General features: G+C 45.1%; 1 protein-coding gene across 1 annotated transcript; it reads right to left on the reverse strand.

Annotated features, from left to right (window-relative positions):
* Positions 1-3,764: 3,764 nt before the first annotated feature.
* Positions 3,765-16,836, reverse strand: LOC141257958 (large ribosomal subunit protein bL19m-like). The gene is made up of 6 exons (XM_073672961.1): positions 16,688-16,836; positions 12,733-12,841; positions 10,978-11,096; positions 10,425-10,559; positions 7,951-8,129; positions 3,765-4,053 (listed from the first exon to the last, which is right to left on the reverse strand). The coding sequence occupies exons 1-6, from the start codon at positions 16,731-16,733 to the stop codon at positions 3,820-3,822; spliced, it is 822 nt and encodes a 273-aa protein (XP_073529062.1). The 5' UTR covers positions 16,734-16,836; the 3' UTR covers positions 3,765-3,819.
* Positions 16,837-26,297: the final 9,461 nt, after the last annotated feature.

Raw genomic sequence — 26,297 nt, forward strand, 5'->3', positions numbered from 1 at the left:
GAATGAGGTGGACTGTGGTTGGAATTCAACTGACGCTGGAATGGCTGTCAGACATGGAGAGATGGGGATTTTTAGAAAACTGTGCAGTGGTCTCTTAATTTTTGCCAGAGCTGTGATATATATATATATATATCTATAATATAACGGGAGATGCGAGTCCCCATCTGAAGCCTTTATAGACTGCGCATGCGCGACGTGTAGTCTGGCTCCAGACAGAAGCAGGCATCCAGCCGTTACAGGTAAGAGGAGTGTATGGCGCCGGAGATCACGGTATGCGTACACACTGAACGCATGCCGCGATCTCCGGCGCCATACTTGCATACTTACCTGACCGGGAGGAGCTTTGCCGTGGCACCTCTCTTCGCCGGAGACCGGGGCAGGAGTGAGTCGTCGGAGCGGTGCATACGCATAGAGCTATCCAGCGCCATTTTACTGAAGACACATTTGCAGTGTGTCTTCAGCAAAATGGCACCGGACAGCGTGGTATGGGCACGCGTGTACTTCGGCGCCGCACTCCTCCCCCGGCCTCAGGCAGAACAAGATGCAGCAGCGCTGGAGCACAGGGAAAAGAAAGGTGAGTATATGTGTTTATTTTTTTGTATGTGTGTACAGCGTGAAAGGGATGGGGGGGCCACACATACCAGGATTGGGGAGTGAGGGGTCCATGCATACCAGGATTGTGGGGTGAGGGGGCCACACATACCAGGATTGGGCGGTGAGGGGGCCACACATACCAGGATTGGGGGTTGAGGGGGCCACACATACCAGGATTGTGGGTTTGAGGGGTACCACGCATACCAGGATTGTGGGGTGAGGTAACCATGCATACCAGGATTGGGGAGTGAGGGGACCATGCATACTAGGATTACGGGGTGAGAGGACCATGCATACCAGGATTGGGGAGTGAGGGGACCATGCATAACAGGATTGTGGGGTGAGGGGATTATGCATACCAGGATGAGGGGTACCACACATACCAGGATTGGGGGGTGAGGGGATCATGCATACCAGGATTGCGGGCTGAGGGGATCATGCATACCAGGATGAGGGGTACCACAGATACCAGGATTGGGGGGTGAGGGGACCATGCATACTAGGATTACGGGGTGAGAGGACCATGCAAACTAGGATTGGGGGGTGAGGGGGACCATGTATACCAGGATTTGGGGGTGAGGGGTACCACACATACCAGGATTGGGGGGTGAGGGGACCATGCATACCAGGATGAGGGGTAATACACAAACCAAGATTTGGGGGTAAGGGGACCATGCATACCAGGATTGGGGGTGAGGGGGCCATGCATACCAGGATTGGGGGGTGAGGGGACCATGCATACCAGGATGAGGGGTACCACACATACCAGGATTGGGGGGTGAGGGGACCATGCATACCAGCATGAGGGGTACCACACATACCAGGATTGGGGGGTGAGGGGACCATGCATACCAGGATTTGGGATGAGGGAGCCATGCATACCAGGATTGGGGATGAGGGGTGCCATGCATATCAGGATTGGGGATGAGGGGTGCCATGCATACCAGGATTGGGGATGAGGGGTGCCATGCATACCGGGATTGGGGTTTGAGGGGTGCAATGCATACCAGGATTGGGGATGAGGGGTGCCAGACAATAGATGGAAATTATTGGCAATTATCAAGACACACTCAATAAAGGAGTGGTTCTGCAGGTCGGGACCACAGACCACATCTCAGTACCAATGCTTTCTGGCTGATGTTTTGGTCACTTTTGAATGTTGGTTGTGCTTTCACACTCGTGGTAGCATGAGATATACTCTACAACCCAAAGAAGTTGCTCAGGTAGTGCAGCTCATCCAGGATGGCACATCAATGCGAGCTGTGGCAAGAAGGTTTGCTGTGTCTGTCAGCGTAGTGTCCAGAGGCTGGAGGCGCTACAAGGAGACAAGCCAGTGCACCAGGAGACGTGGAGGGGGGCTTAGGAGGGCAACAACCCAGCAGCAGGACCGCTACCTCCGCCTTTCTGCAAGGAGGAACAGGAGGAGCACAACCAGAGCCCCGCAAAATGACCTCCAGCAGGCCACAAATGTGCATGTGTCTGCACAAACTCTTAGAAACCGACTGCAGGACGCTTGGCATTTGCTACAGAACGCCAGGATTGGCAAAGTCGCCACTGGCCCCCTGTGCTCTTCACAGATGAAAGCAGGTTCACACTGAGCACATGTGACAGAGTCTGGAGACGCCGTGGAGAGCGATCTGCTGCCTGCAACATCCTTCAGTATGACCGGTTTAGCAGTGGGTCAGTAATGGTGTGGGGTGGCATTTCTTTGGAGGGCCACGCAGCCCTCCATGTGCTCGCCAGAGGTAGCCTGACTGCCATTAGGTACCGAGATGAGATCCTCAGGCACCTTGTGAGACCATATGCTGGTGCGGTTGGCCCTGGGTTCCTCCTAATGCAGGACAATGCCAGACCTCATGTGGCTGGAGTGTGTCAGCAGTTCCTGCAGGATGAAGGCATTGAAGCTATGGACTGACCTGCCTGTTCCCCAGACCTGAATCCGATTGAGCACATCTGGGACATCATGTCTCGCTCCATCCACCAATGTCACGTTGCACCACAGACTGTCCAGGAGTTGGCGGATGCTTTAGTCCAGGTCTGGGAGGAGATCCCACAGGAGACCATCCACAACCTCATCAGGAGCATGCCCAGGCGTTGTAGGGAGGTCATACAGGCACGTGGAGGCCACACACAATACTGAGCCTCATTTTGACTTATTTTAAGGACATTACATCAAAGTTGGATCAGCCTGTAGTGTGTTTTTCCACTTTAATTTTGGGGGTGACTCCAAATCCAGGCCTCCATTGGTTAATAAATCTGATTTCCATTGATGATTTTTGTGTGATTTTGTTGTCAGCACATTCAACTTTGTACAGAACAAAGTATTCAACGAGAAGATTTAATTCATTCAGATCTAGGATGTGTTATTTCAGTGTTCCCTTTAGCGATCAAAGCACTATATGTACCCAAAGTGGCGTCAATAAATGTGGCAAAGAACAAGCCATCGCCTAGCTGTATGGATGGGGAAGTAAAAAAAAAATTATAGGTCTGGAAAATGGCAGACTAGATACTAAAATAGTAAAAAAAAAAAAAATTAACTACGTTCAGTTTCTCTGTATTCGTATGGATGTAAACGAATCCAATTTTTTGCACATTTAACGCTTTAATAATGAAAAAAAAAAACACAGGAATTGTGTTTTTATTTTTACAGCATTATTTTTTTGCATTTTTCAGTACATTATATGGCAAAACAAATGTAAAATTACAACTTGTCCCACAAGAAAAAAAAAAAAAAAAACTCGTATGTCTATATTGATGGAGAAATAAAAAGTTATGGCTTTTTGAAAAAGAGAAGGGTAAAAATGAAAATGTGCTGTGACCTTAAGGGATTAATGAGGCATTTTTTTTTCTTTGCCTTCTTCCAAGAGATATATGGTTATTTTTCCGTTGACGTTGCCGTATGAGGGCTTGTTTATTTTGTGGCTGTAATTGTGAATGACGCCATTCATTTTACCATATAATGTGCTAAAACATGATTTCAAGGAGCCGTTACATCCGTGTGCTGGCTGTATACACAGCCGACAACAGACCGGTATGGAGAGTACTCTGCTCTTGAGCCCATGGCATACAGTAAGTGCGCACATGTATGGCAAATATTACCAGCAAATTAAAGACGGGTGACCATAAGAACATAAGACCTCTACAGCCAGTCACTGACACCAAAAATAAAGTAGGGTAGAAAGCATTTATTCACAAGATACAAATTATAATATCCTCGCTGCTCTGTTATTCACGCGCTGCTCTGGTCAGTTTTTGGTTGACTTCCTCTAATATCTCCTTTTGTATTTTGCTGGTGTCATATATCTTCAGCATGTCATACTTCTCCCACGGCCTGGCAGACTTCTTTGCTCGCTCCTTGTGCTTCTCCAGAAGATAGTAATCAAAGTTTATCCCTTTAATGTTGTGTTTTTCCTGTTCCCAACGTTTGGACCAAGGTCGCGGCTTCATCCTTACTTGCATCTTATGGGAAGGAGACAGTAAAGTGCATTTATTTTATTGCGCTGTACGTCACAAAAAAGTTACTCTTGTCACTTTGCAACTGTTGTAGAGTGTACAGTGATCTTCTACAATTAGCAAGGGACGCAACACCCCACTCTACTGACAACACAAACTAAATTGTTGAGTGGAATCCAATTAATATACTTGTTTCCTACTGCAGACAGATCAGTGATGTGAAACTGAAAATGCCACTCTACTGATGCATATGGCAGAAGATAATCCTCTGTCATAAGCATTAATGGAGAAGCACTTGTAGTTTTACAAAAACTGATCTGTCAGCAGCAGCAGGCCACAAACACAGCTCACCAGCTCACAAAATCTCAGCCCATTTATACACAGCCTCATCCTGCAGTATCTCTCTCCTCTCAGCCTCATCCTGCAGTAATATGCCACATATACACAGCCCATCCTGCAATATATCATTCCTCTCAGTCCCTCTATGTACAGCCTCATCCTCTAGTATAACTCTTCTTTCAGCCCCTCCATACAGAGGCCCATCCTAAACTATATCCCTCCTCTCAGCCCCTATATTCAGAAACCTATACTGCAGTATATCTCTACTGTCAGTCCCTCTGTACAGAGCCCTATCCTATCTCTCTCCTTTCCAACCTACATATAAAGCCCATCCTGCAGTATAGCACTCCTCTCAGGCCCTCTTTATACAGCACCATCCTCCAGTACAGCACTCCTTATCTCTTCCATAAAGAGCCTCATACTGCAATACATCGTTCCTCTTAGTTATCACAACACAGGCACACTACTGATATGTGCAAAAATGGGCAGATTTAAAAATTATTATTAAAATGTATGAATAAATGTGTACATTTTTATAAGGCTACATTTCATTGTGATTTTGGGAATAACCCTTTACATGTCAATTCCTCAAAGAGTAACCATTTTTATTTCATAAATCAATATTCTAAGTGAAAATAAGAAACTTTTTCAAATCTTATCAGAGAGATCAGCTTCTTCCTCATCCTGGACGGATTATTCATTCTCAATATTCTCAATTCACAGGTAAAATCTGTGTTCAGTAGAGACAGATTTTAATATTACTGATATGTGAGATGACAGTTGGTGCTTAAAGCATAGAATCTTACAAGCACCAGCGGTCATCTCCCATCTCAGTAATGTAGAAATCTGTCTTCACCGAATACAGATTTTATCCATCAATTGAGAATAGAGAGTGAAAGGTCCGTCCAAGAGGAGAAAAAGATAGATTACAATGCTTCTTAATTTCAGATGTACTATTGATGCAGGAAATAAAATGTAAATGACTGTTACTGTCAAGGTTGTATCAAGTGTGACAGACAGTCGCTCTGGATCCGGGTGTAGAAGGTCACTGCAGACGCCTTCTTGATCCTCTCATCTCTGTAGTGCAGTGATATCCTTCTCCCTTTAGGACCCAGCAGCGGCCTCCACCTTCTGCTGCCAATTGACACACCCTTGCTTGGTAGTTATAAACTCTCAGTATCTTGAGAGTCGCCAGTGATAGTTCTATGTTTCCCTGTCCATGCCTGGAGTACTAGTAGCTGGCTAGTTTCTTCTTGGACTTCCCTTGGAGGACAGTTGGCGTTATCTCTCTGGTGTCTTCTCAAGCTAAGTGTATCCCCATTGTTTACCCTGTGGTCTTTAGTTTGTAGTGGGGCCTGACAAGTGCTCACCCCTCCCCCTCCCTATCTAGGGCCTAGCTCTTGGGACGTTCAGGGATTAGGTTTCTTGCTCGGTGATAGGTGAGGAACCTACCGTGGTGGCCAAAAGTATTGGCACCCCTGCAATTCTGTCAGATAATACTCAGTTTCTTCCTGAAAATGATTGCAATCACAAATTCTTTGGTATTATTCTCTTCATTTATTTTGTCTTCAATGAAAAAACACAAGAAGAATTGTCCTAAAGCCAAATTGGATATAATTCCACACAAAACCTAAAAAAGGGGGTGGACAAAAGTATTGGCACTGTTTGAAAAATCATGTGATGCTTCTCTAATTCGTGTAATTATCAGCACCTGTAACTTACCTGTGGCACCTAACAGGTGTTGGCAATAACTAAATCACACTTGCAGCCAGTTAACATGGATTAAAGTTGACTCAACCTCTGTCCTGTGTCCTTGTGTGTACCACATTGAGCATGGAGAAAAGAAAGAAGACCAAAGAACTGTCTGAGGACTTGAGAAACCAAATTGTGAGGAAGCATGAGCAATCTCAAGGCTACAAGTCCATCTCCAAAGACCTGAATGTTCCTGTGTCTTCCGTGCGCAGTGTCATCAAGAAGTTTAAAGCCCATGGCACTGTGGCTAACCTCCCTAGATGTGGACGGAAAAGAAAAATTGACGAGAGATTTCAACGCTAGATTGTGCGGATGATGGCTAAAGAACCTCGACTAACATCCAAACAAGTTCAAGCTGCCCTGCAGTCCGAGGGTACAACAGTGTCAACCCGTACTATCCGTCGCCGTCTGAATGAAAAGGGACTGTATGGTAGGATACCCAGGAAGACCCCACTTCTTACCCCGAGACATAAAAAAGCCAGGCTGGAGTTTGCCAAAACTTACCTGAGAAAGCCTAAAACGTTTTGGAAGAATATTCTCTGGTCAGATGAGACAAAAGTAGAGCTTTTTGGGAAAAAGCATCAACATAGAGTGTACAGGAAAAAAAAAAGAGGCATTCAAAGAAAAGAACACGGTCCCTACAGTCAAACATGGCGGAGGTTCCCTGATGCTTTGGAGTTGCTTTGCTGCCTCTGGCACTGGACTGCTTGACCGTGTGCATGGCATTATGAAGTCTGAAGACTACCAACAAATTTGGCAGCATAATGTAGGGCCCAGTGTGAGAAAGCTGGGTCTCCCTCAGAGGTCATGGGTCTTCCAGCAGGACAATGACCCAAAACACACTTCCAAAAGCACTATAAAATGGTTTTAGAGAAAGCACTGGAGACTTCTAAGGTGGCCAGCAATGAGTCCAGACCTGAATCCCATAGAACACCTGTGGAGAGATCTCAAAATGGCAGTTTGGAGAAGGCACCCTTCAAATATCAGGGACCTGGAGCAGTTTGCCAAAGAAGAATGGTCTACAATTCCAGCAGAGCATTGTAAGAAACTCATTGATGGTTACCGGAAGCAGTTGTTCGCAGTTATTTTGGCTAAAGGTTGTGCAACCAAGTATTAGGCTGAGGGTGCCAATACTTTTGTCTGGCCCATTTTTGGAGTTTTGTGTGAAATGATCAATGATTTGATTTTTGGTTCATTCTCTTTTGTGTTTTTTCCTTGCAAGCAAATTAAATGAAGATAATAAGACCAAAGAATTTGTGATTGCAATCATTTTCAGGAAGAAACTGAGTATTATCTGACAGAATTGCAGGGGTGCCAATACTTTTGGCCACCACTGTATATAGGGACGATAGGGTCGTCAGGGTGATATTAGATCTGCCTAGGGGTCTCCACTCTCCCTAGTTGTTGGCTCCCTTCCCCTACTTCCCGTCGTTGTACACGTGCCTTCCCTCACCTTATGTGACTGTTAGTTTTTAAAAGAAATGTAGTACGGATGTCTGTGGCCCTCTCATAGACAGTGAATGGGGCAGTGGCCATCACTCCACTCTGAAAGGAGCAGTGGTGATCTAAGCGATCAGACCCCCAACAATTTTATGGATAGGCAATACCTTTAAACAATGGAAATAGCCCTTTAAAGACTGTATATAATGTACAAGAAGTTACTCATTCTGGACAACCCCTGTAAAGATAATACTGCATTTAATTAAGGAAAACCTGTCACTTAATTCATCCCATACCACTAGGTTGCGGCCATATATTGCTCCTGGCTGAGGAGACGTGCACCATCCTCCTGCCCTGCTCCCAGGTGCTCACCTGGTTTACAGGGACGTCGCGGTCCAGACAAAGAATGGGTTTCATATTGACATCAACAGTGCTGTACTCCGGGAGGGCGTCTCGCAGGTAGAACAACGTGTCGTCCACTCTCTTCTCCAGCTTTAACACCTGGATCTCCTGGATGAGGGGGTTGTAAATCTCGTACCTTATCTCCACACCTACAAAACATTGGGGCATAGCGGATGAGGAGGATACGCAGCTCTATAGGACGCAAAGATTAATTTAGTCTGTTTGTTGGGGCGGTCACCCTGCCCAAGCTTTTGTTAACAGCATACAGAGATACAGAAGTCGCATGCACTATAGGAACTTATAGACTGGAGAGGTTTTTTTTTTATTTTGGGATACTCTGTGACCTCAGTGACTTCCATGAGTGTTGTGGGAATGCCCTGTGATCTGACTTACTTCCATGACAGAGAGTGCTATGGACATGCTCTGCGACCTTACCAACTTCCATGAGACAGTGTTGTGGACATGCTCCAAGAGCTGACGGACTTCCATAGGAGTGTTGTGAACATGCTCCGTGAGCTGACTGACTTCCATTGGAGTGCTGTGGACATGCTCCGGGAGCTGACTGACTTCCATAGGAGTGTTGTGGACATGCTCCGTGAGCTGACTGACTTCCATAGGAGTGTTGTGGACATGCTCTGTGAGCTGCATGACTTCCATAGGAGTGCTGTGAGCACGCTCTGTGACTGGACTGCTACAGGTGAGTGCTGTGAGCACGCTCTGTGACTGGACGGCTACAGGTGAGTGCTGTGAGCACGCTCTGTGACTGGACGGCTACAGGTGAGTGCTGTGAGCACGCTCTGTGACTGGACTGCTACAGGTGAGTGCTGTGAGCACGCTCTGTGACTGGACTGCTACAGGTGAGTGCTGTGAGCACGCTCTGTGACTGGACTGCTACAGGTGAGTGCTGTGAGCACGCTCTGTGACTGGACTGCTACAGGTGAGTGCTGTGAGCACGCTCTGTGACTGGACTGCTACAGGTGAGTGCTGTGAGCACGCTCTGTGACTGGACTGCTACAGGTGAGTGCTGTGAGCACGCTCTGTGACTGGACTGCTACAGGTGAGTGCTGTGAGCACGCTCTGTGACTGGACTGCTACAGGTGAGTGCTGTGAGCACGCTCTGTGACTGGACTGCTACAGGTGAGTGCTGTGAGCACGCTCTGTGACTGGACTGCTACAGGTGAGTGCTGTGAGCACGCTCTGTGACTGGACGGCTACAGGTGAGTGCTGTGAGCACGCTCTGTGACTGGACGGCTACAGGTGAGTGCTGTGAGCACGCTCTGTGACTGGACGGCTACAGGTGAGTGCTGTGAGCACGCTCTGTGACTGGACGGCTACAGGTGAGTGCTGTGAGCACGCTCTGTGACTGGACTGCTACAGGTGAGTGCTGTGAGCACGCTCTGTGACTGGACTGCTACAGGTGAGTGCTGTGAGCACGCTCTGTGACTGGACTGCTACAGGTGAGTGCTGTGAGCACGCTCTGTGACTGGACTGCTACAGGTGAGTGCTGTGAGCACGCTCTGTGACTGGACTGCTACAGGTGAGTGCTGTGAGCACGCTCTGTGACTGGACTGCTACAGGTGAGTGCTGTGAGCACGCTCTGTGACTGGACTGCTACAGGTGAGTGCTGTGAGCACGCTCTGTGACTGGACTGCTACAGGTGAGTGCTGTGAGCACGCTCTGTGACTGGACTGCTACAGGTGAGTGCTGTGAGCACGCTCTGTGACTGGACTGCTACAGGTGAGTGCTGTGAGCACGCTCTGTGACTGGACTGCTACAGGTGAGTGCTGTGAGCACGCTCTGTGACTGGACTGCTACAGGTGAGTGCTGTGAGCACGCTCTGTGACTGGACTGCTACAGGTGAGTGCTGTGAGCACGCTCTGTGACTGGACTGCTACAGGTGAGTGCTGTGAGCACGCTCTGTGACTGGACTGCTACAGGTGAGTGCTGTGAGCACGCTCTGTGACTGGACTGCTACAGGTGAGTGCTGTGAGCACGCTCTGTGACTGGACTGCTACAGGTGAGTGCTGTGAGCACGCTCTGTGACTGGACTGCTACAGGTGAGTGCTGTGAGCACGCTCTGTGACTGGACTGCTACAGGTGAGTGCTGTGAGCACGCTCTGTGACTGAACTGCTACAGGTGAGTGCTGTGAGCACGCTCTGTGACTGGACTACTACAGGTGAGTGCTGTGAGCACACTCTGTGACTGGACTGCTACAGGTGAGTGCTGTGAGCACACTCTGTGACTGGACTGCTACAGGTGAGTGCTGTGAGCACGCTCTGTGACTGGACTGCTACAGGTGAGTGCTGTGAGCACGCTCTGTGACGGGACGGCTACAGGTGAGTGCTGTGGACGTGCTGTAACCTGTACAGAGCTCATTTGTACCAGTATTGGGAAGTAGCAGTAGAAATACAGACATAACTATGAACATGTGATTCATACAAACCTTGTCCATCAATAATGTTTCGCAGCAGAAATGTGCCCCCCAGGCCGTGTCCGGATCGTTCTATACAAAGGCCTACAAATCTGTTGAGTTTTCCATTTGCGTGAGGATCAGCCACTGTGACGGCGAGAATGCTGCCTGTGATCAGAGGAAGGGAGCCGACAGAGAAGAGGTCAGTGTCATCATGTAAAGCATCACCATAACAGCATGTATTCACACTGGGGGCGACGATGTGCACCACCCTCTCCTCCCCTGCACCGCTCCTGCTTCCTTCCTATCCCACCACCACGGGGCCATCATTGATCAGCTGATCGTAGCTCAGTGAACAGAGTCGGGATGCCACAGCGCCATACACTCTGTAGTGGCCGTTCTCAGGTACTACAGCTTAATTCCCATTAACTTCAAAGGGAACTGATAACAGCTGGTGGGGGTGCCGAGTGCCGGACGCCCTCTGATCTGATATGGATGACCCATCCTAATATCTAAATCCTGGACAACCCTCTAAACAAATGCCCCCTGCCGTGTATGATGTAACTGCAGCGACCGTCTCCCGCACCTACGTAGAACTCAGGAATGTTGATGACTTTTCTCCGCTCTATCATGTCCTGTCTTTCCAGATAGTACTTCAAGGGGCTTTTCCTGCTTCGAGGGGGTATAAATTCTGGGCTCAAGAACCTGGACAGAGGGGAAAAAAAAATAAAAAATTATAATATATATATATATAATGTTAAAAATATACAAGTGAGGATAAAATACAGATTCCTCCACATGTTGTAAGAACCACAGCACGGGGGCGAATCTGTCATACAATGGATCCACCGAGCTGTGAGGAGATGTGATGAGTGTTACTCTGTACATATTGGACCCAATTCATTATAACGTTTGCCCCCTATTTCCCTCCCACTGGTAGTTATTGTTTTTCACCTGAGCCGTACTGTTCTATTTTCTGTATCTTCATCTGCGATTTTTTATTTTTTTTTATATTCGTCATTGCGGGAGAAGATCAGGGTTTCTTGCTGTTTTTGGCTGATTGATCAATTGAGACTTTGGTACGTCCAATGTCTGTTCAGAAGCTGAACTCCCACCAGACCGGGCAGATAATGGCTGTGTTACACTGCCAGCACCTACCTCTAACAGCAGCGAGCGGAGCTCCACTCTCTGCTAGTAACACCTTAACTACCACTGTCAGCCTTGGACATGGGCCTTTCCAGGAGCGTAGTCCCGGGGTTACAACATTCCACCCATCAGGGGTCAATGGCAAGACCACTGAGGGCTGATGAAGACCCCTGTGCCTGCCATGACGATGCTCCTTGTAAGACCAGCCTGACATTCATAGGAGACTGGTATGGCACCATATAGTGTACGGTCGCAGGTCCAAGTTCCCTAAGGGGACTAAAAAAAATAAAAAATAAAAATATAGGTGTAAAGAATTTTAAAATTAAGACTTTTGTTTTTTTTCATTTAAAATATTTTTCAAAAAAATAGAGGAGTAAAAGTTAAGTCCCCTTAGAGAACCTGGATCTGTGACCGTCTGATCGCTTGTACTATATGCTGCAATACCTCAGTCTCCTATTTTATCAGAGATATAACACACTTTTGGTTGTGTTTTTTTTTTTTTTTTTATCACTGATAAAACAAGAGACAGGGGTATTGCAGCATATAGTACAAGCGATCAGACGGTTGCAAGTCCAAATACCCTAAAAAATAAAACTTTTAAAAGGAGGGGAAAAAATAAAAATTATACTTTCATATATTTTTTTTATTATTAATAATAATCATAATAAAGTGTGTGTTATTACTGATAAAATAAAATGTATTAACCTGACTGGTAAATGCTGTTTAAAGGAAAAAAAAAAACAACAAAAATTGCAGATTTTCAGTTGCCGTAATGCTGCAAAAAAAATGCAATGAGAAGAGATGAAAACATCCTATGTCCTCCAAAATCATGTCGATAAAACTTTCACCTAGAAGAATCGCCCAGTTAAGGAAAGTGGACTCCAAACAATCTTATATACCGTAACCTAAATAACAAAATGCAGGTACTCGACCGCCCCAGGTCCAGTACAGGTTCCCTTCCGGTACCCGGGTTTTAGTGTTTTGGCTGCAGCAGTGGTGCCACATCAATAGGACGCATCACCACTGCAGTCAATCACTGAGCACAGCGGTTGAACGAATGTAGACGTTATGTCACTGCTGGGCCCAAAACACCAAGACCCAACAGCAGATTTCCCTGCAATTATCAATACATGATGGGGGTCGTAGTTTCTCAACAGTCGCAGGTCATAAATGACATTATAAAGCGAGAGCTCACCTCTTCTGCGATTCTTCTGACGCTTTCTTATCTATGATTATTGGCTTCACGGGAGGCTTGAAAGTTGTAGATTCTCCATCACTAAGGAGCCGGGCAGGGGTCAAAGTTCCTGGAAGGAAAAGAGAAGGGAAGGATTGAATTTTGGATCATTCAGTAACAGGGACATATAAATAGAAATCAGGGGGCCACATAGTTGGGCCCCCCTCTGTTCCTCCCAAAAAATATTTGGTGGTGTAGGCCCCGTCATAGAACCAGGGCTGTGGAGTCGGAGCCCATTTTGGTGGAGTCGGGAAAAAATGGACCAACTCCTAAAATATATAATAAATTGGGTGCAGTCGTTCAATGCAGTTTGTGGGGAATATTTTTCCATAAGAATTTGGGAAAGTTCTGAAATGTCCTATAAATGTCTGTCCTATTCCTGATCTCGGGGTCTAGACTTTGATGAATCTCGGCTACAGTAAATTTATCACTTAAACATGAGCCGTGTATGAGGGAGTCGGAGTCGTGGAAATTGAGGAGTCGGAGGTTTGGCTTACCAACGCCACAGCCCTGCATTGAACACATCTTCTAACTTTTAAAGAGAGGAAAAGGGACATGTATTACGGCACTTACAGTCATTTTACCCGCATTGAAGCCCCTTAGTGTTCTCCCTCGCTATGACACCCCCCTTACATGGACCCTATTGAGTATGAAGTCTACAAAAATGCCTCCCACAGGCAGTATGATACCCTCACAGTGAAATCCCATACAAGTACTGACAAAATGCACAGCTCCACTCTGTGCAGTGTGTGGACCGCAGCTCCGGGCAGCAGGCACGATCCTGGCACATCACAGCACCAGGCGCACAGGCTGAAAGGTGGCACAGGGAGCACACTGCTCCGTCCTCCACCACCAGATACCACTGACATTGTGATGCTGGGGAGTGGGGTGCTCCATGCGGAAAGGAACCCCAGCCTCCCCCAACCAGCCCCATAGTGGCCGTGAGGTCTGCCGCTATTAGCGGTACAATACTGTTAGACATTACAGGTAATCAAGGCCTCAGGTCACTCATCCAGCAATGTGCAAAAGTATTAGACAGGTGTGATAAAAATGTTGCAAAGTGAGAACGATCTCAAAATAAAAGTGTTAATAGTTTATTATCATCAATTAACAAAATACAAAGTTAAAAGATAAATTTAAATCACATGAATAGTTGGTGACCGGCCTTCACCTTCATCAATTCTCAGTACTTGTTACTTGCACGGGTTTTTTTTTTTAAGCAACTCGGCAGGAGGTTGCTCCACATATCATGAAGAACTGACCCCAGATCTTCTGTGTATGAGGCTTGTGCAGATCCTTCTGTCTCTTCATGTGATCCCAGAGAGCAGGGCCGGCGTCAGCACCCGGGCAAGTACCAGGGCCCTGGACCATCAGGGGGGCCCACTCTCCATTGGGGCCTGAGCAACTCCCCAGCAGCTGTGCAGGACCACTGGTGCTGTTTGATGGGCGTCACTTTACCAGACATGGCTGTGCAGTGCGCTGTGTGTCTGTGTCTGCTAGTAATGACGCGGCAGGGTCGGCACTGAACCTTTAATTTGGCTTGTGTGTCACCCCGGCCACGTCATTACTAGCAGACACAGACACACAGCGCAGCCATGTCTGGTAGAGTGACGCCCGTCAAACAGCACCAGCAGCCCTGCACAGCTGCTGGAGGAGCGGCCCGGGCCCTGATTGAGTGGGCCCCCCTGATGGTCCAGGGCCATGTCTGTGAAAGTGACGGCCATCAAACACAATCCAGCGGCCCTGCACAGCCGCATCCCAGAGTAGCTGGATGGGACACAGGCGAGTGAGGCTTGCTGCCGACTTCCCAATCCCCATATTAAAAATATTTCTAATGTGTGCGTGTATGATGTGAATAGCGGTGTGTCTGTATGTACGTATATTTACGTCTGTTTTGTGTCTGTTTTTATGAATTTGTCTTCAAATATGCCTGTATGTGTATGTATATGTGCGTGTCTGCGTACTCTGCTCGCGTACGTGAAGGATGAGGGGCAGGCTGGGCTCTGTGTTGTATACCTATATTTCTCTGTGATACCTGTGCATCATGTCTATTCAGTCTATAACAGTCTATTCAGTAGGACTATCAGCTGTGTATCCACCAGACTTCTGCACAACACAACTGATGATCCCAACCCCATTTATAAGGCAAGAAATCCCACTTATTAAACCTGACCGGGCACACCTGTGAAGTGAAAACCATTTCCGGTGACTACCTCTTGAAGCTCATCAAGAGAATGCCAAGAGTGTGCAAAGCAGTCATCAAAGCAAAAGGTGGCTACTTTAAAGAACCTAGAATATAAGACATATTTTCAGTTGTTTCACACCTTTTTGTTAAGTATATAATTCCACATGTGTTAATTCATAGTTTTGATGCCTTCAGTGTGAATGTACAATTTTCATAGTCATAAAAATAAAGAAAAATCTTTAAATGAGAAGGTGTGTCCAAACTTTTGGTCTGTACTGTACGCATGTTAGAGATTACATACATGCATATATCGCTAACATGCGTGAAAAAGGGAAGGGGAAAGGGGGGGGGGGGGGGGGAGTTGTGAATAAAAATTTACTTTTATTGATTATATAAAATCTCTATAAAATGTGAGCTAAATCATTCTACCTGTAAGGGTGTATATAGGGTCACTGCTAAATATATAAGTTGAATAGCTGTGATCCTGTAGATCCTGGAATATGTAGGACAGCAATAGAATTATATGATTCCACAACCAATGTCCCTTTAATTAAATGGTTGGGAAATATATCCAGCTAGGAATCTAGGTGTACCTAGACGCATGTTTGCCGGGGGTACCGGCTTAAACGCGCGTCAGGGACGATATGTCCTGTGAATATATGTGACAACATTACTAGGCTCTCTATGTCCTGTCCCCATGTGCCGCTCATGTCTCTGGCGTGCCAGTTGACATGAATAGCAGATTTCTGCAGTGTCTCTCTGGAGCTTGATTGTCTCTGGCTATACAGACCGCGTGCGTACCACGTGCACGCGATCAATTTGTGAGACCGCACTGCTCCTTGTCAGGAGCTATTGTGTGGACAGGTGATCATTCATCTAATGACAAGGTGCCACATTCTGCCTTGTGTGAACACTGTGGTGATTGAGACCCATGTCCCCACATAACTGACATGTATGATCGCATGCAATACCGGTGCGATCCCTATTAATGACGTGTCAGCTCCTATAATACCGGCACTATTAATAATGACTCTATATGATAGCGATTCACAGGTAATTTCTGCCCTGTACATGAGGATTGCAGCGGGTGCTCTCATTACATATAGTTCCCCACGATATTGGTGTAGATGTCACTTTTATTCTGTATATATTTTTGGGGACAGGTACACCTAGATTCCTAGCTGGATATATTTCCCAACCATTTAATTAAAGGGACATTGGTTGTGGAATCATATAATTCTATTGCTGTCCTACATATTCCGGGATCTACAGGATCACAGCTATTCAACTTATATAGATTTAGCAGTGACCCTATATACATCGTTACAGGATGAATGGTTTAGCTCACATTTTATAGAGATTTTATATAATCAATAAAAGTTAATTTTTATTCACAACTTTTTTTTCCCCTTCCCTTTTTGACTGATTGTGCAATTGGTGGTGTCCACCCGTATATATATATATATATATATATATATATATATATATATATATATATATATATATATATATATATATATCTGTGTGCATGTATACAATCTCTAATATGAGGATATATACACATATTATAAAATCACACCCTCGCTATATTCTGTGCACTGTGAATGTATATCTCTGCACCATTCTGTGTATATCCCCTGCCATGCTATATGAAGCGGAGATCTGTACACGGCACTGTACACACGTGTAATTTCATACTACCGCGTACATATCGCACGTCGCCAGCCTCACCTGCCCGGTACCGCACTAACAGCAGTGACCTCCTGCACGCCGCCATGTTTGTCCCATGCGACTGTCAGACACAGAGCATGCGCAGTGATCACCTCGGCGGCTACTACGGGAAGCCACTGAAGTCAAGAACATGGGAGATGCGAAGCGACCAATGAGATGTATGTAATCTATCCCTTTCCTTCCCATTCAGTGTATATACGTATATAGCGGCCTGCAGGGGGCGGTATGAGGGGAGGAGCCTCCTGCTTTGAGCTCTTGGATCGGAGGAAAGGAGAGAAAGACATTTAATTCTGTGCATTGGGAGAAAACACTCCAAAAGCGTTACCATAGCAACCAGTGAGGAGTCACTGACCTCTTACCTCAGTTTCTGTCACTTGCATTTTGGGGTTCATAGAATTCTTTGAAAAACAAAGTGAGTCTGATATATATATATATATATATATATATATATATATATATATATATATATATATATATATATATATATATATATATATATATATATATATATATATATATATATATATTTTTTTTTTTTTTTCCCCAGATGGGAGAAATATAATAATACTCTATTAGATTGGCTCGTTAAGGATGCAGGGATAATAAATGTGGGGTTTTTCTTTAAGTGTTCATGAAAATGGATGATTTGTTTATAAAAAAAAAGGAAAAAAAAGCTGCAATAATTAAGAAAAAAATATAATAAAAATATATATATATATATTTGTATCTATTATATATATTTTATTAGATTTTTTTTTTAATTAAGTTGTTTTTTTTATCATCCTCCTTAGGGGACTTGAACCCGCGTTCACTTGATGGCCTCTACAAGGTGCTGGCTTCATAAATGTATCATGGCAGCCATGGAAAGCCTTCAGTAGGCTGCTACCTGACATGAGAACCCATAAACACCCAACGATCTGAAGGTCATCAGAAGTAGTACACCCCCCATTCCTAACCTCCTAAATCCAATTGTCACAAGTGGCAGCAGCATGTAAAAGGTCAAGCTGTGATTGGAGCTGTCTCTGATCACGGCTGTTAGTTACCGGTGCCGGCTGTATAACACAGCTCCGGAGCCTGGTCCATACCGCAGAGGTGCACATTTGCCAAAATATTTTGATATAGATGTCACCAAGAGGTTTAGATGAGCCTTCAGGTTGACGTAGAAACTTAACACATATTTGACAATTCTCCTGGAAGAGTTGGTAAATCCACTGGATGTAATGAAAACCTCCGAAAATCCCATTTCGGATGTGAGGACGCTTCATCATCTTCTTTTTCCCAACATGGGTGGATGAGTAGCACCATGAATGAAGAGAAAGGAACCAGACGACTTTACTAAGCCTCCTCAGATACCGTTACGTTTTATGCTAAACCAAGGTGGTTACTCCAATCAGCTTCTCAATGTATCTCTTATTAGAGGTCCTCTCTGCTCTCAAGAAAAGAGGGATTGTTAATTCTATAGTGTACTGCTCACTGCCAAGGTTACCGGCCACCTCTGCGCCTCCAAAGTAATAATTATTATTCCAATAGTGCAAAATGGAAAAGTGTGGCCAAATCAGGGATTTTTACAAGGTGTTTGATTCAGTTGTTTTTGACAGGTCCTTTTTAAGGCCATGGCCCCACGATCAATAGTCGGTCAGTATTTTTTCTCAGGAGTGGGAGCCAAAACCAGGAGTGGGTGATAAATGCAGAATTGGTGACTTGTTTCTATTATACCTTTTCTCTGATTGTTCCTCACCTGGTTTTGTCTCCCACTCCCGAATACTGACCGAATACTGATGGAATACTGACCGAATACTTGTGAGAAGCAGGAAGATAAAATAGTGGTAACGTGACGACCGTCAGGTGAGTGAAGCAGAGCATGAACCTGACGGCTCTGTGCACACGGAGACTTTTTTGCTCAGTTTTTGGAAAAGAACCTGGCTATGTGCTCAAGACATCTTTTAAACTCAGTCGAACCTGAAGAGCTTTTCAAGCGGAAGACGTTTCAGGAAACTTTGTAGTTTTTTTTTCCTGAAGCGTCCTTTGTGTCGTTATTTTTGCACCTTTCCCTCAGTGATTTTCAGATGTTTTTTTTCTTTAGACGGCATTTTTATGGAGAGATTTCTCCCTTTTTTGTGACGTCTTTTTTTACTGTCGTTTTCCAGTTGTATTTTCACTCCATTAAATAATGAAGAAAGCAAAAGTGATGGAAAAACGCTGCAAAAAACATCTGGTCGTGTCCTGAACACCCTTGAGCTTTCCCATAGACTTGTATTGTAAAGTAAAGATCGTCTTCTGAGCGGAAAACACCAGAAGAATGGACGGATCACTTCTTTTAACTGCTTGGCATTTCTACAAACCTGAATGTTTTGTGAGCAGAAATCAAGAGGAAACTTTTTAAATACTCCTCAAAAATACAAAACTCCTCAAAAACTTGGAGGTTCTGCTCAGTTTCCTCTAAAAAAAAACCCAGCAAAAGGACTCCGTGTCCACATAGCCAATGAAAGAAAATTCCAAGTTTTTGAGGAGTTTTGACATTTGGAGAGAGATTTAGAGTTTCCGCTCAGTGGCTATGTGCACATGATGTCTTTTTCAGGTGGATTCCGCCCAGAATCCACCTGGAAAAGTGCCTCAAAACCGTATAAAAAACCCTGCGGTAAAAGATGTAACATATCCATTTTTTGGCCGCCAGCTCTCTAAATGAAGATGTAAAGGAAAAGACACTTGTCTCTGAGCCACTGTGAAAACAAGTGCAAAAAAAGTCTGACTAACGCATAGGAAAAAATTGAAAAAAAAGGTCACAAAAGACACTTCAGGAAAAAACAACTCCAGAGTTTCCTGAAGACTTCTCAACATGAAAAACCGTAAAACCCCTTTAATATTAGATTAGTGGGTGTTCAGCTCTCAGCATCTACATCGCTCGTCTTATTGAAATCATACCTCACAATTATTTTTACGGTAAGCTCCATCTCTTTCCCTGCCCGTTTGTGTTTGTGCACAGAAATAATGCCCCGAGGAAAGCCTCTTACTGTTCCCACACAGTAAAAAGACCCTTTAATGGCTCCCACACAGTGTCATGCCTATTCATGATGCCCCCATAGGGCCCCACAATACAGTATGATGCCCCCGTAGTTCTATCCACACATTATTGTGCCCTACATTACCCCCTGCACACAGTAGGATGTCCCCATAATTCCCCTAATGCACACTATGATGCACCAACAGTTCTTTTCACACAGTATGATGGCCCACTGCCCTCCCAATGCTCAGTATAGTTGTAACCCCCCTATAGTGCTCTGCACACAGTATGATTCCTAGTATACTGAAACAGTATAATGCCCGCCAGAGTTCCCCCTACAGTATAATGCCCTCATTAGTATTATCCACACATAGTATGATAACCCACAGTGCTCCCTATACAGTATAATAACCCCCACAGTGCCCCCTATACAGTATAATGACCTCACAGTTCCCCCTACAGTATAATGCCCTCATAGTATAATCCACACACAGTATGATACCCCACAGTGCTCCCTATACGGTATAATGCCCCCACAGTGCCCCCTACAGTATCATGCCCTCATAGTATAATCCACACACAGTATGATACCCCACAGTGCTCCCTATACATTATAATAACCCCCACAGTGCCCCCTACAGTATAATGGCCTCATTATCCACACACAGTATGATACCCCACATATTATGGTACCCTATTACGATGCCCCTACAGTGCCACTATTACACTTTGATGCTTTTATAGTGCTACCAACACACAGTATAAAGCCTCTGCAGTGCTCCCCATAGAAATATAATGCCCCCCACAATATTCCCCACCCCTCTCACTAATACACAGGCTAAATTATAATAAAAAAACATTCCCCAACGCCTTTCCCATATCGAGCAGCTCCGCTCTGCGCCGCGTACGGCTCCGTGCAATAGACGCAATGCAGTGACGTCATCACCCCTGAGGCGCCGAGACTCGTTATTTGTTCACGGCTCTGTAGTATAGGTGGAGACTGGGACTTGTATTTCGGCTCAGTCCCATTCAGGCCCCTTGCAATCAGCTGCCGAATCTGATCAAACCTTATGGCTTATCGCAAGGGTAGACCACCCGTTTTGTAGTCAAGTTAACCCCCCTAAGTTCACCCTAATTCTTAGTAAGTGCCCACAAGTACAAGCAGAGGATCTCCTTTGTTTCTGTCTATAATACATTAGTCTGCATAAGCCAGAAGTGAGCCCCATAGTCATCATCAGCATGAGCTGCACACACTGTACCAGCAGGTGGCGATGTTGTCCTTAAAATTTCCTTACAAGCCATAGGTTTTTAACCCCTTCTATCACCATGAGGTACTATCATGTTATCAAGCAGGTCCAGGTGTATGGAGCTCGCTTCTTATAAGGGCCGGTGTCAGCTGTGTTATACAGCCAGCACTTGCTTCTAGCAGCTTACAGCTGTTTCACCACTGCTATTATAAAAAAAACTAAACCATTGAATCTCTGTGTTTTTCTCCATTTAAAAAATAATAATAATAATAACAATAATAATAATAATAACAATAATAATAAGCATATTCAGTATCGCCGAGCCCTTAAAAGTCCGATCTATCTAAAAGGAAAATGCTGTGATAAAACAAATCAGCCATATTGTCGTTCCCCGGTCACCGCGCCTCCTTTTAAAAATGAATAATAAAAAGTGTTAAAAATGGAATGAATAAACAATACAGCTCGCCCCATAATAAGAGAAGACCTCCCTCGTCTCCATCGCAGGAAAAACAAAGAAGTTTCTGAAAATGGCGACACAAAGCAATTATTTTTTGCAAAGTTCAGAGTTTTTTTAACCACTAAAATGATAAAATCTATACTGGTACACGTTTGGTATCTCCGTAATCGTACTCACCAGGAGAATCAAGTTGTCGGCTCATTTTTACAGTACAATGAATGGCGTAAAAACGAAACGCCTTTATATAAATAATACATTAAAGAGGTCAGGAGAAAACTAAAATTGGCCATGTTAGTGAAGGAAATTTGTCAGCAGGATTTTGCTATGTAATCTAAGAGTAGCATCGTGTAGGGGCCGAGACCCTGATTCCAGGGATGTGTCACTTACTGGGCTGCTTGCTGCAGTTTTGATTAAAATCACATTTTTCGCTTCTCTAGATGTAGCAGAGCTCTGAATGCTGAGCCTCGTACAACGCCACCCACACCACTGATTGTCAGCTTTGTGTACCCTGTGCATAGGCAGAAAGCTGCCAATCAGGGGTGGGTGCGTGCTTTGACTACCTGGCAGCAGGTTTACTAGTCCACTAGTGATAATCTCCTGCTGATAAAATAGTGATTTAATAAAAACTATAGTAAGCAGTAAGGGACACATCAGATACATTTAGTTGCAGAGAAGAGATGGGTACGTGCACACAGGGTTTAAGGACGCAGAAAATTTTCTTTTTTGCCCTTTTTTCCTCTTCTTTTTCCAAAAACCATTGCTTTTTTTTATCTTACATCCACGTAGCCATACGAGGGCTTGTTTTTCTTTTTTTGCGGGACTTTTTTTTTTTTCTTATGTCGCCATTTTCTGAAACCCATAATTTTTTTTATTATTTTACCATTAATGGGGCGGTGTGAAGTCTTGTTTTTCGTGCGACGAACTGTAGTTTTCATTTATAGAATTTTGGGGTACATACGATGTTTTGATCGCTTTTTATTGCGGCTACAGAAACAGAGCATTATAATGGCGTTTGCCTTATGGGGTTACACAATTTTATATTTTGATAAATCTGATTTTTATGAACTCGTTGATACTGAATTTGCTTTTTTTTATATCTTTTCTTTTTTTTTTTCAATACGAAAAGGGACGGATTAGAAAAAAAAACGGAAAATATTTTTTAAACCTTTTATTCTTCACCTGTATTTTAGTCCCCCTAGGGGACTTGAACCTTTCATTTGGTCGCTTGTACTATATACTGGAGTACTTCAGTTTTGTAGTGTACAGTAAACATCGACGCCTCCTGTGACGCCAGTCTGCGGCTGAGCATCACAGGAGCACCACGTAGGCAGGAGCAGTGATCCACAGCTCGGATGTATATAATGGGGAATATAAAGGGGTAAACTGCCATGATTGTAATTATCTCTCATCTCCGCCATAAGTTACAGCCATCATCCTCTGATGATGGCGCTGTCACAGCTACTGTGCCCGAACCATCATGATGACACCCCGGGAAGGGGTTAAACAACTTTATACAACTGTACACTACCTTAGTTTGAAGATTACATGTGATATGTGTGGAGGAACTCAGTGTTCTATTTCCCTGCAGCTCCCCCGCAGGAGAACTGAAGTATTACATTTATATATTTTTTTTAAATCAGGGGGCAGCTTGCGTAATTTATAGGTAAGTCAGATCCCCCAAAGCTATAAATGTTCTTTGTAGCTGCCCCTTTGTCTTCTTATTAGATGGTTATCTCACCCACTGGTTCCCCAACACAACCTCATTATGATTTTCTACTGATATAGTGATATTCTCCTTGAAAAGTTAAACTTTACGTTTCATCTAATGATCTGTGACTTCCTGAGCCTTTCCCTTCACGGGCGGGCACAGACATGCCTTCTAGCTCCCATGACATCATTTTTCTCTAGACACGACGGATCAATAATTAGGATTAATTAGCTGCTGCCGAGTTTGTAAAATATTTTATTAATTGTGTCCCGTTGTTGGATTCCTCCAGGTGTCATCAATGTTTGGCCTGAGGCTGAACACATTGCACCCCGTATGTAATCGCCGTCGCCTGCTGCCCCCTGTGTGACTATCCGCTACGTGGAGTATCTCCTCCAGTGACTATGCTGGGTCTTGTACTAAAGGGAAACTATCATCAGAGAATGCCCTATTGTGTAAATAAGGTTTTTGTGTTAAATGTAATTTAAAAAAAAAAGTCAATGTTTTTGTTTTTTTTCTTATAGCGATCTGTATTTTAAAAAAAATATATATTAATCTTGCTATTTTCACATTGTCTATTGGGGCTTTTTCAGACTTTCAAGACCAGAAGAACAGTTTTCAGCAGGCTCATTATCATCAAAGTCAGGATTATATTGACTGATAACACCTCTATATACAGTAGATAACACAGGATCCACCATTCACTATAGGTGATGTCACAGCTCACCTCCTCCTCCTGTACATCGACTGATAACACCTCTATATACAGTAGATAACACAGGATCCACCATTCACAATAGGTGATGTCACAGCTCACCTCCTCCTCCTGTACATCGACTGATAACACCTCTATATACAGTAGATGGCACAGGATCCACCATTCACAATAGGTGATGTCACAGCTCACCTTCTCCTCCTGTACGATGACTGATAACACCTCTATATACATTAGATGACACAGGATCCACCATTCACAATAGGTGATGTCACAGCTCACCTCCTCCTCCTCCTGTACAGTGACTGATAACACCTCTATATATAGTAGATGGCACAGGATCCACCATTCACAATAGGTGATGTCACAGCTCACCTTCTCCTCCTTTACGATGACTGATAACTACTCTACATACAGTAGATAACACAGGATACACCATTCACAATAAGTGATGTCAAGGCTCACCTCTTCCTGTACAGTGTGTAGCGTCGGCGTCTCTGCCTCCTGCCGTGCAGAGACGCCGATCCCCTCACCACCGCGGTCCCGGTCCGGTGTCCTCCGGCTCCCCTGCTGCATCTGCCCGGGGTACGCGCTCCACACGCAGTTCACCAGGCACTGTACTTAGGGCGCGTGTGCGCTCCCTCCCTCTTAAAAGGGCCGCGCGCGCTGTCCTAAAGAGTCCCCAGCCAATGGCCGGAGGACTGCTCCTATATAAGGCACCTCCTCCAAAATGAAGGTGCCTGTGCAAGGTTGTTGTTTGTGTGCTAACACTCTCCTCAGCCCTCATGTTCCCGTGCCCGCCTACCTGTCTATCAGCCGTGCCCGCCCGCCTGTCTATCAGCCGTGCCCGCCTGTCTATCATCCGTGCCCGCCTGCCTGTCTATCAGCCGTTCCCGCCCGCCTGTCTATCAGCCGTGCCCGCCCGCCTGTCTATCAGCCGTGCCCGCCCGCCTGTCTATCAGCCGTGCCTGCCTGTCTATCAGCCGTGCCCGCCCACCTGTCTATCAGCCATGCCCACCTGCCTGTTTATCAGCCGTGCCCGCCTGCCTGTCTATCAGCCGTGCCCGCCTGCCTGTCTATCAGCCGTGCCCGCCCGCCTGTCTATCAGCCGTGCCCGCCCGCCCGCCTGTCTATCAGCCTGTCTACCTGATTCACCTGCCTGTCTACCAGCCGTGCTCATCTGCTATGCCTGTCGGCTTCGGCCATCAGTCCCGTGGGAGTCGCCTGCTCTCACACAAGGTTGGTCCCAGAGTGGCACCTGGTTCACCTTCCCGATGCCTCCTTGGTTCACGGAGTCGACTAAGCCGCTGTGTGGCCAGGGTCGGTCCAGGTAGACACTTAGTTATGCCCCTCTGGTCACTCCTTGTATCACAGCACAGAGGTTCCACCACCCGGATCCGTAACACAGTGACTGATAACAACTCTATATACAGTAGATAACACAAGATCCATAATTCACAATAGCTGATGTCAAGGCTCACCTCCTCCTCCTCCTCCTGTACAGTGACTGATAACACCTCTATATACAGTAGATAACACAGGATCCACCATTCACAATAGGTGATGTCACAGCTCACCTCCTCCTCCTGTACAGTGACTGATAACACCTCTATATACAGGAGATAACACAGGATCCACCATTCACAATAGATATCACAGCTCACCTCCTCTTCCTGTACAATGGCTGATGACACCTCAATATACAGTAGATAACACAGGATCCACCATTCACAATAGATGTCACAGCTCACCTCCTCCTCCTATATAATGACTGATAACACCTCTATGTACAGGTGATAACACATCATTCACAATAAATGATATCACAGCTCACCTCCCCCCTCCAGTACAATGACTAATAGCACCTCTATATACAGTAGATAACATAAGATCCACCTATCACAATAGGTGATGTCACAGCTCACCTCCTCCTCCTGTACAATGACTGATAACACCTCTATATACAGGAGATAACACAGGATCCACCATTCAGAATAGATGATATCACAGCTCACCTCCTCCCCCTCCTGTACAATGACTAATAGCACCTCTATATACAGTAGATAACGTAAGATCCACCTATCACAATAGGTGATGTCACAGCTCACCTCCTCCTCCTCCTGTACAATGACTGATAACACCTCTATATACAGGAGATAACACAGGATCCACCATTCACAATAGATGATACCACAGCTCACCTCCTCCCCCTCCTGTACAATGACTAATAGCACCTCTATATATAGTAGATAACATAAGATCCACCTATCACAATAGGCGATGTCTCTTCTGATCAATTGCAACACTTTAAAAAGCCACAATACGTTTGCATAAATGTACTTCGGTCCCTTCCCTCCGGAGTGATTTTATGTACTTCTTAAACATTTTCGGACCAATTTTGCTCCATTTTAGTAACTTTTTGCAATAATGGCACAAAACAAGTTAAATAGAAAAATGAGCATTTTTTATTTCATGAACAGCTGAT

Source organism: Phyllobates terribilis, unplaced genomic scaffold, assembly GCF_046119375.1.
Source record: "Phyllobates terribilis strain yellow unplaced genomic scaffold, ASM4611937v1 Scaffold_3__8_contigs__length_932513732, whole genome shotgun sequence".
NCBI classification, from domain to species: domain Eukaryota; kingdom Metazoa; phylum Chordata; class Amphibia; order Anura; family Dendrobatidae; genus Phyllobates; species Phyllobates terribilis.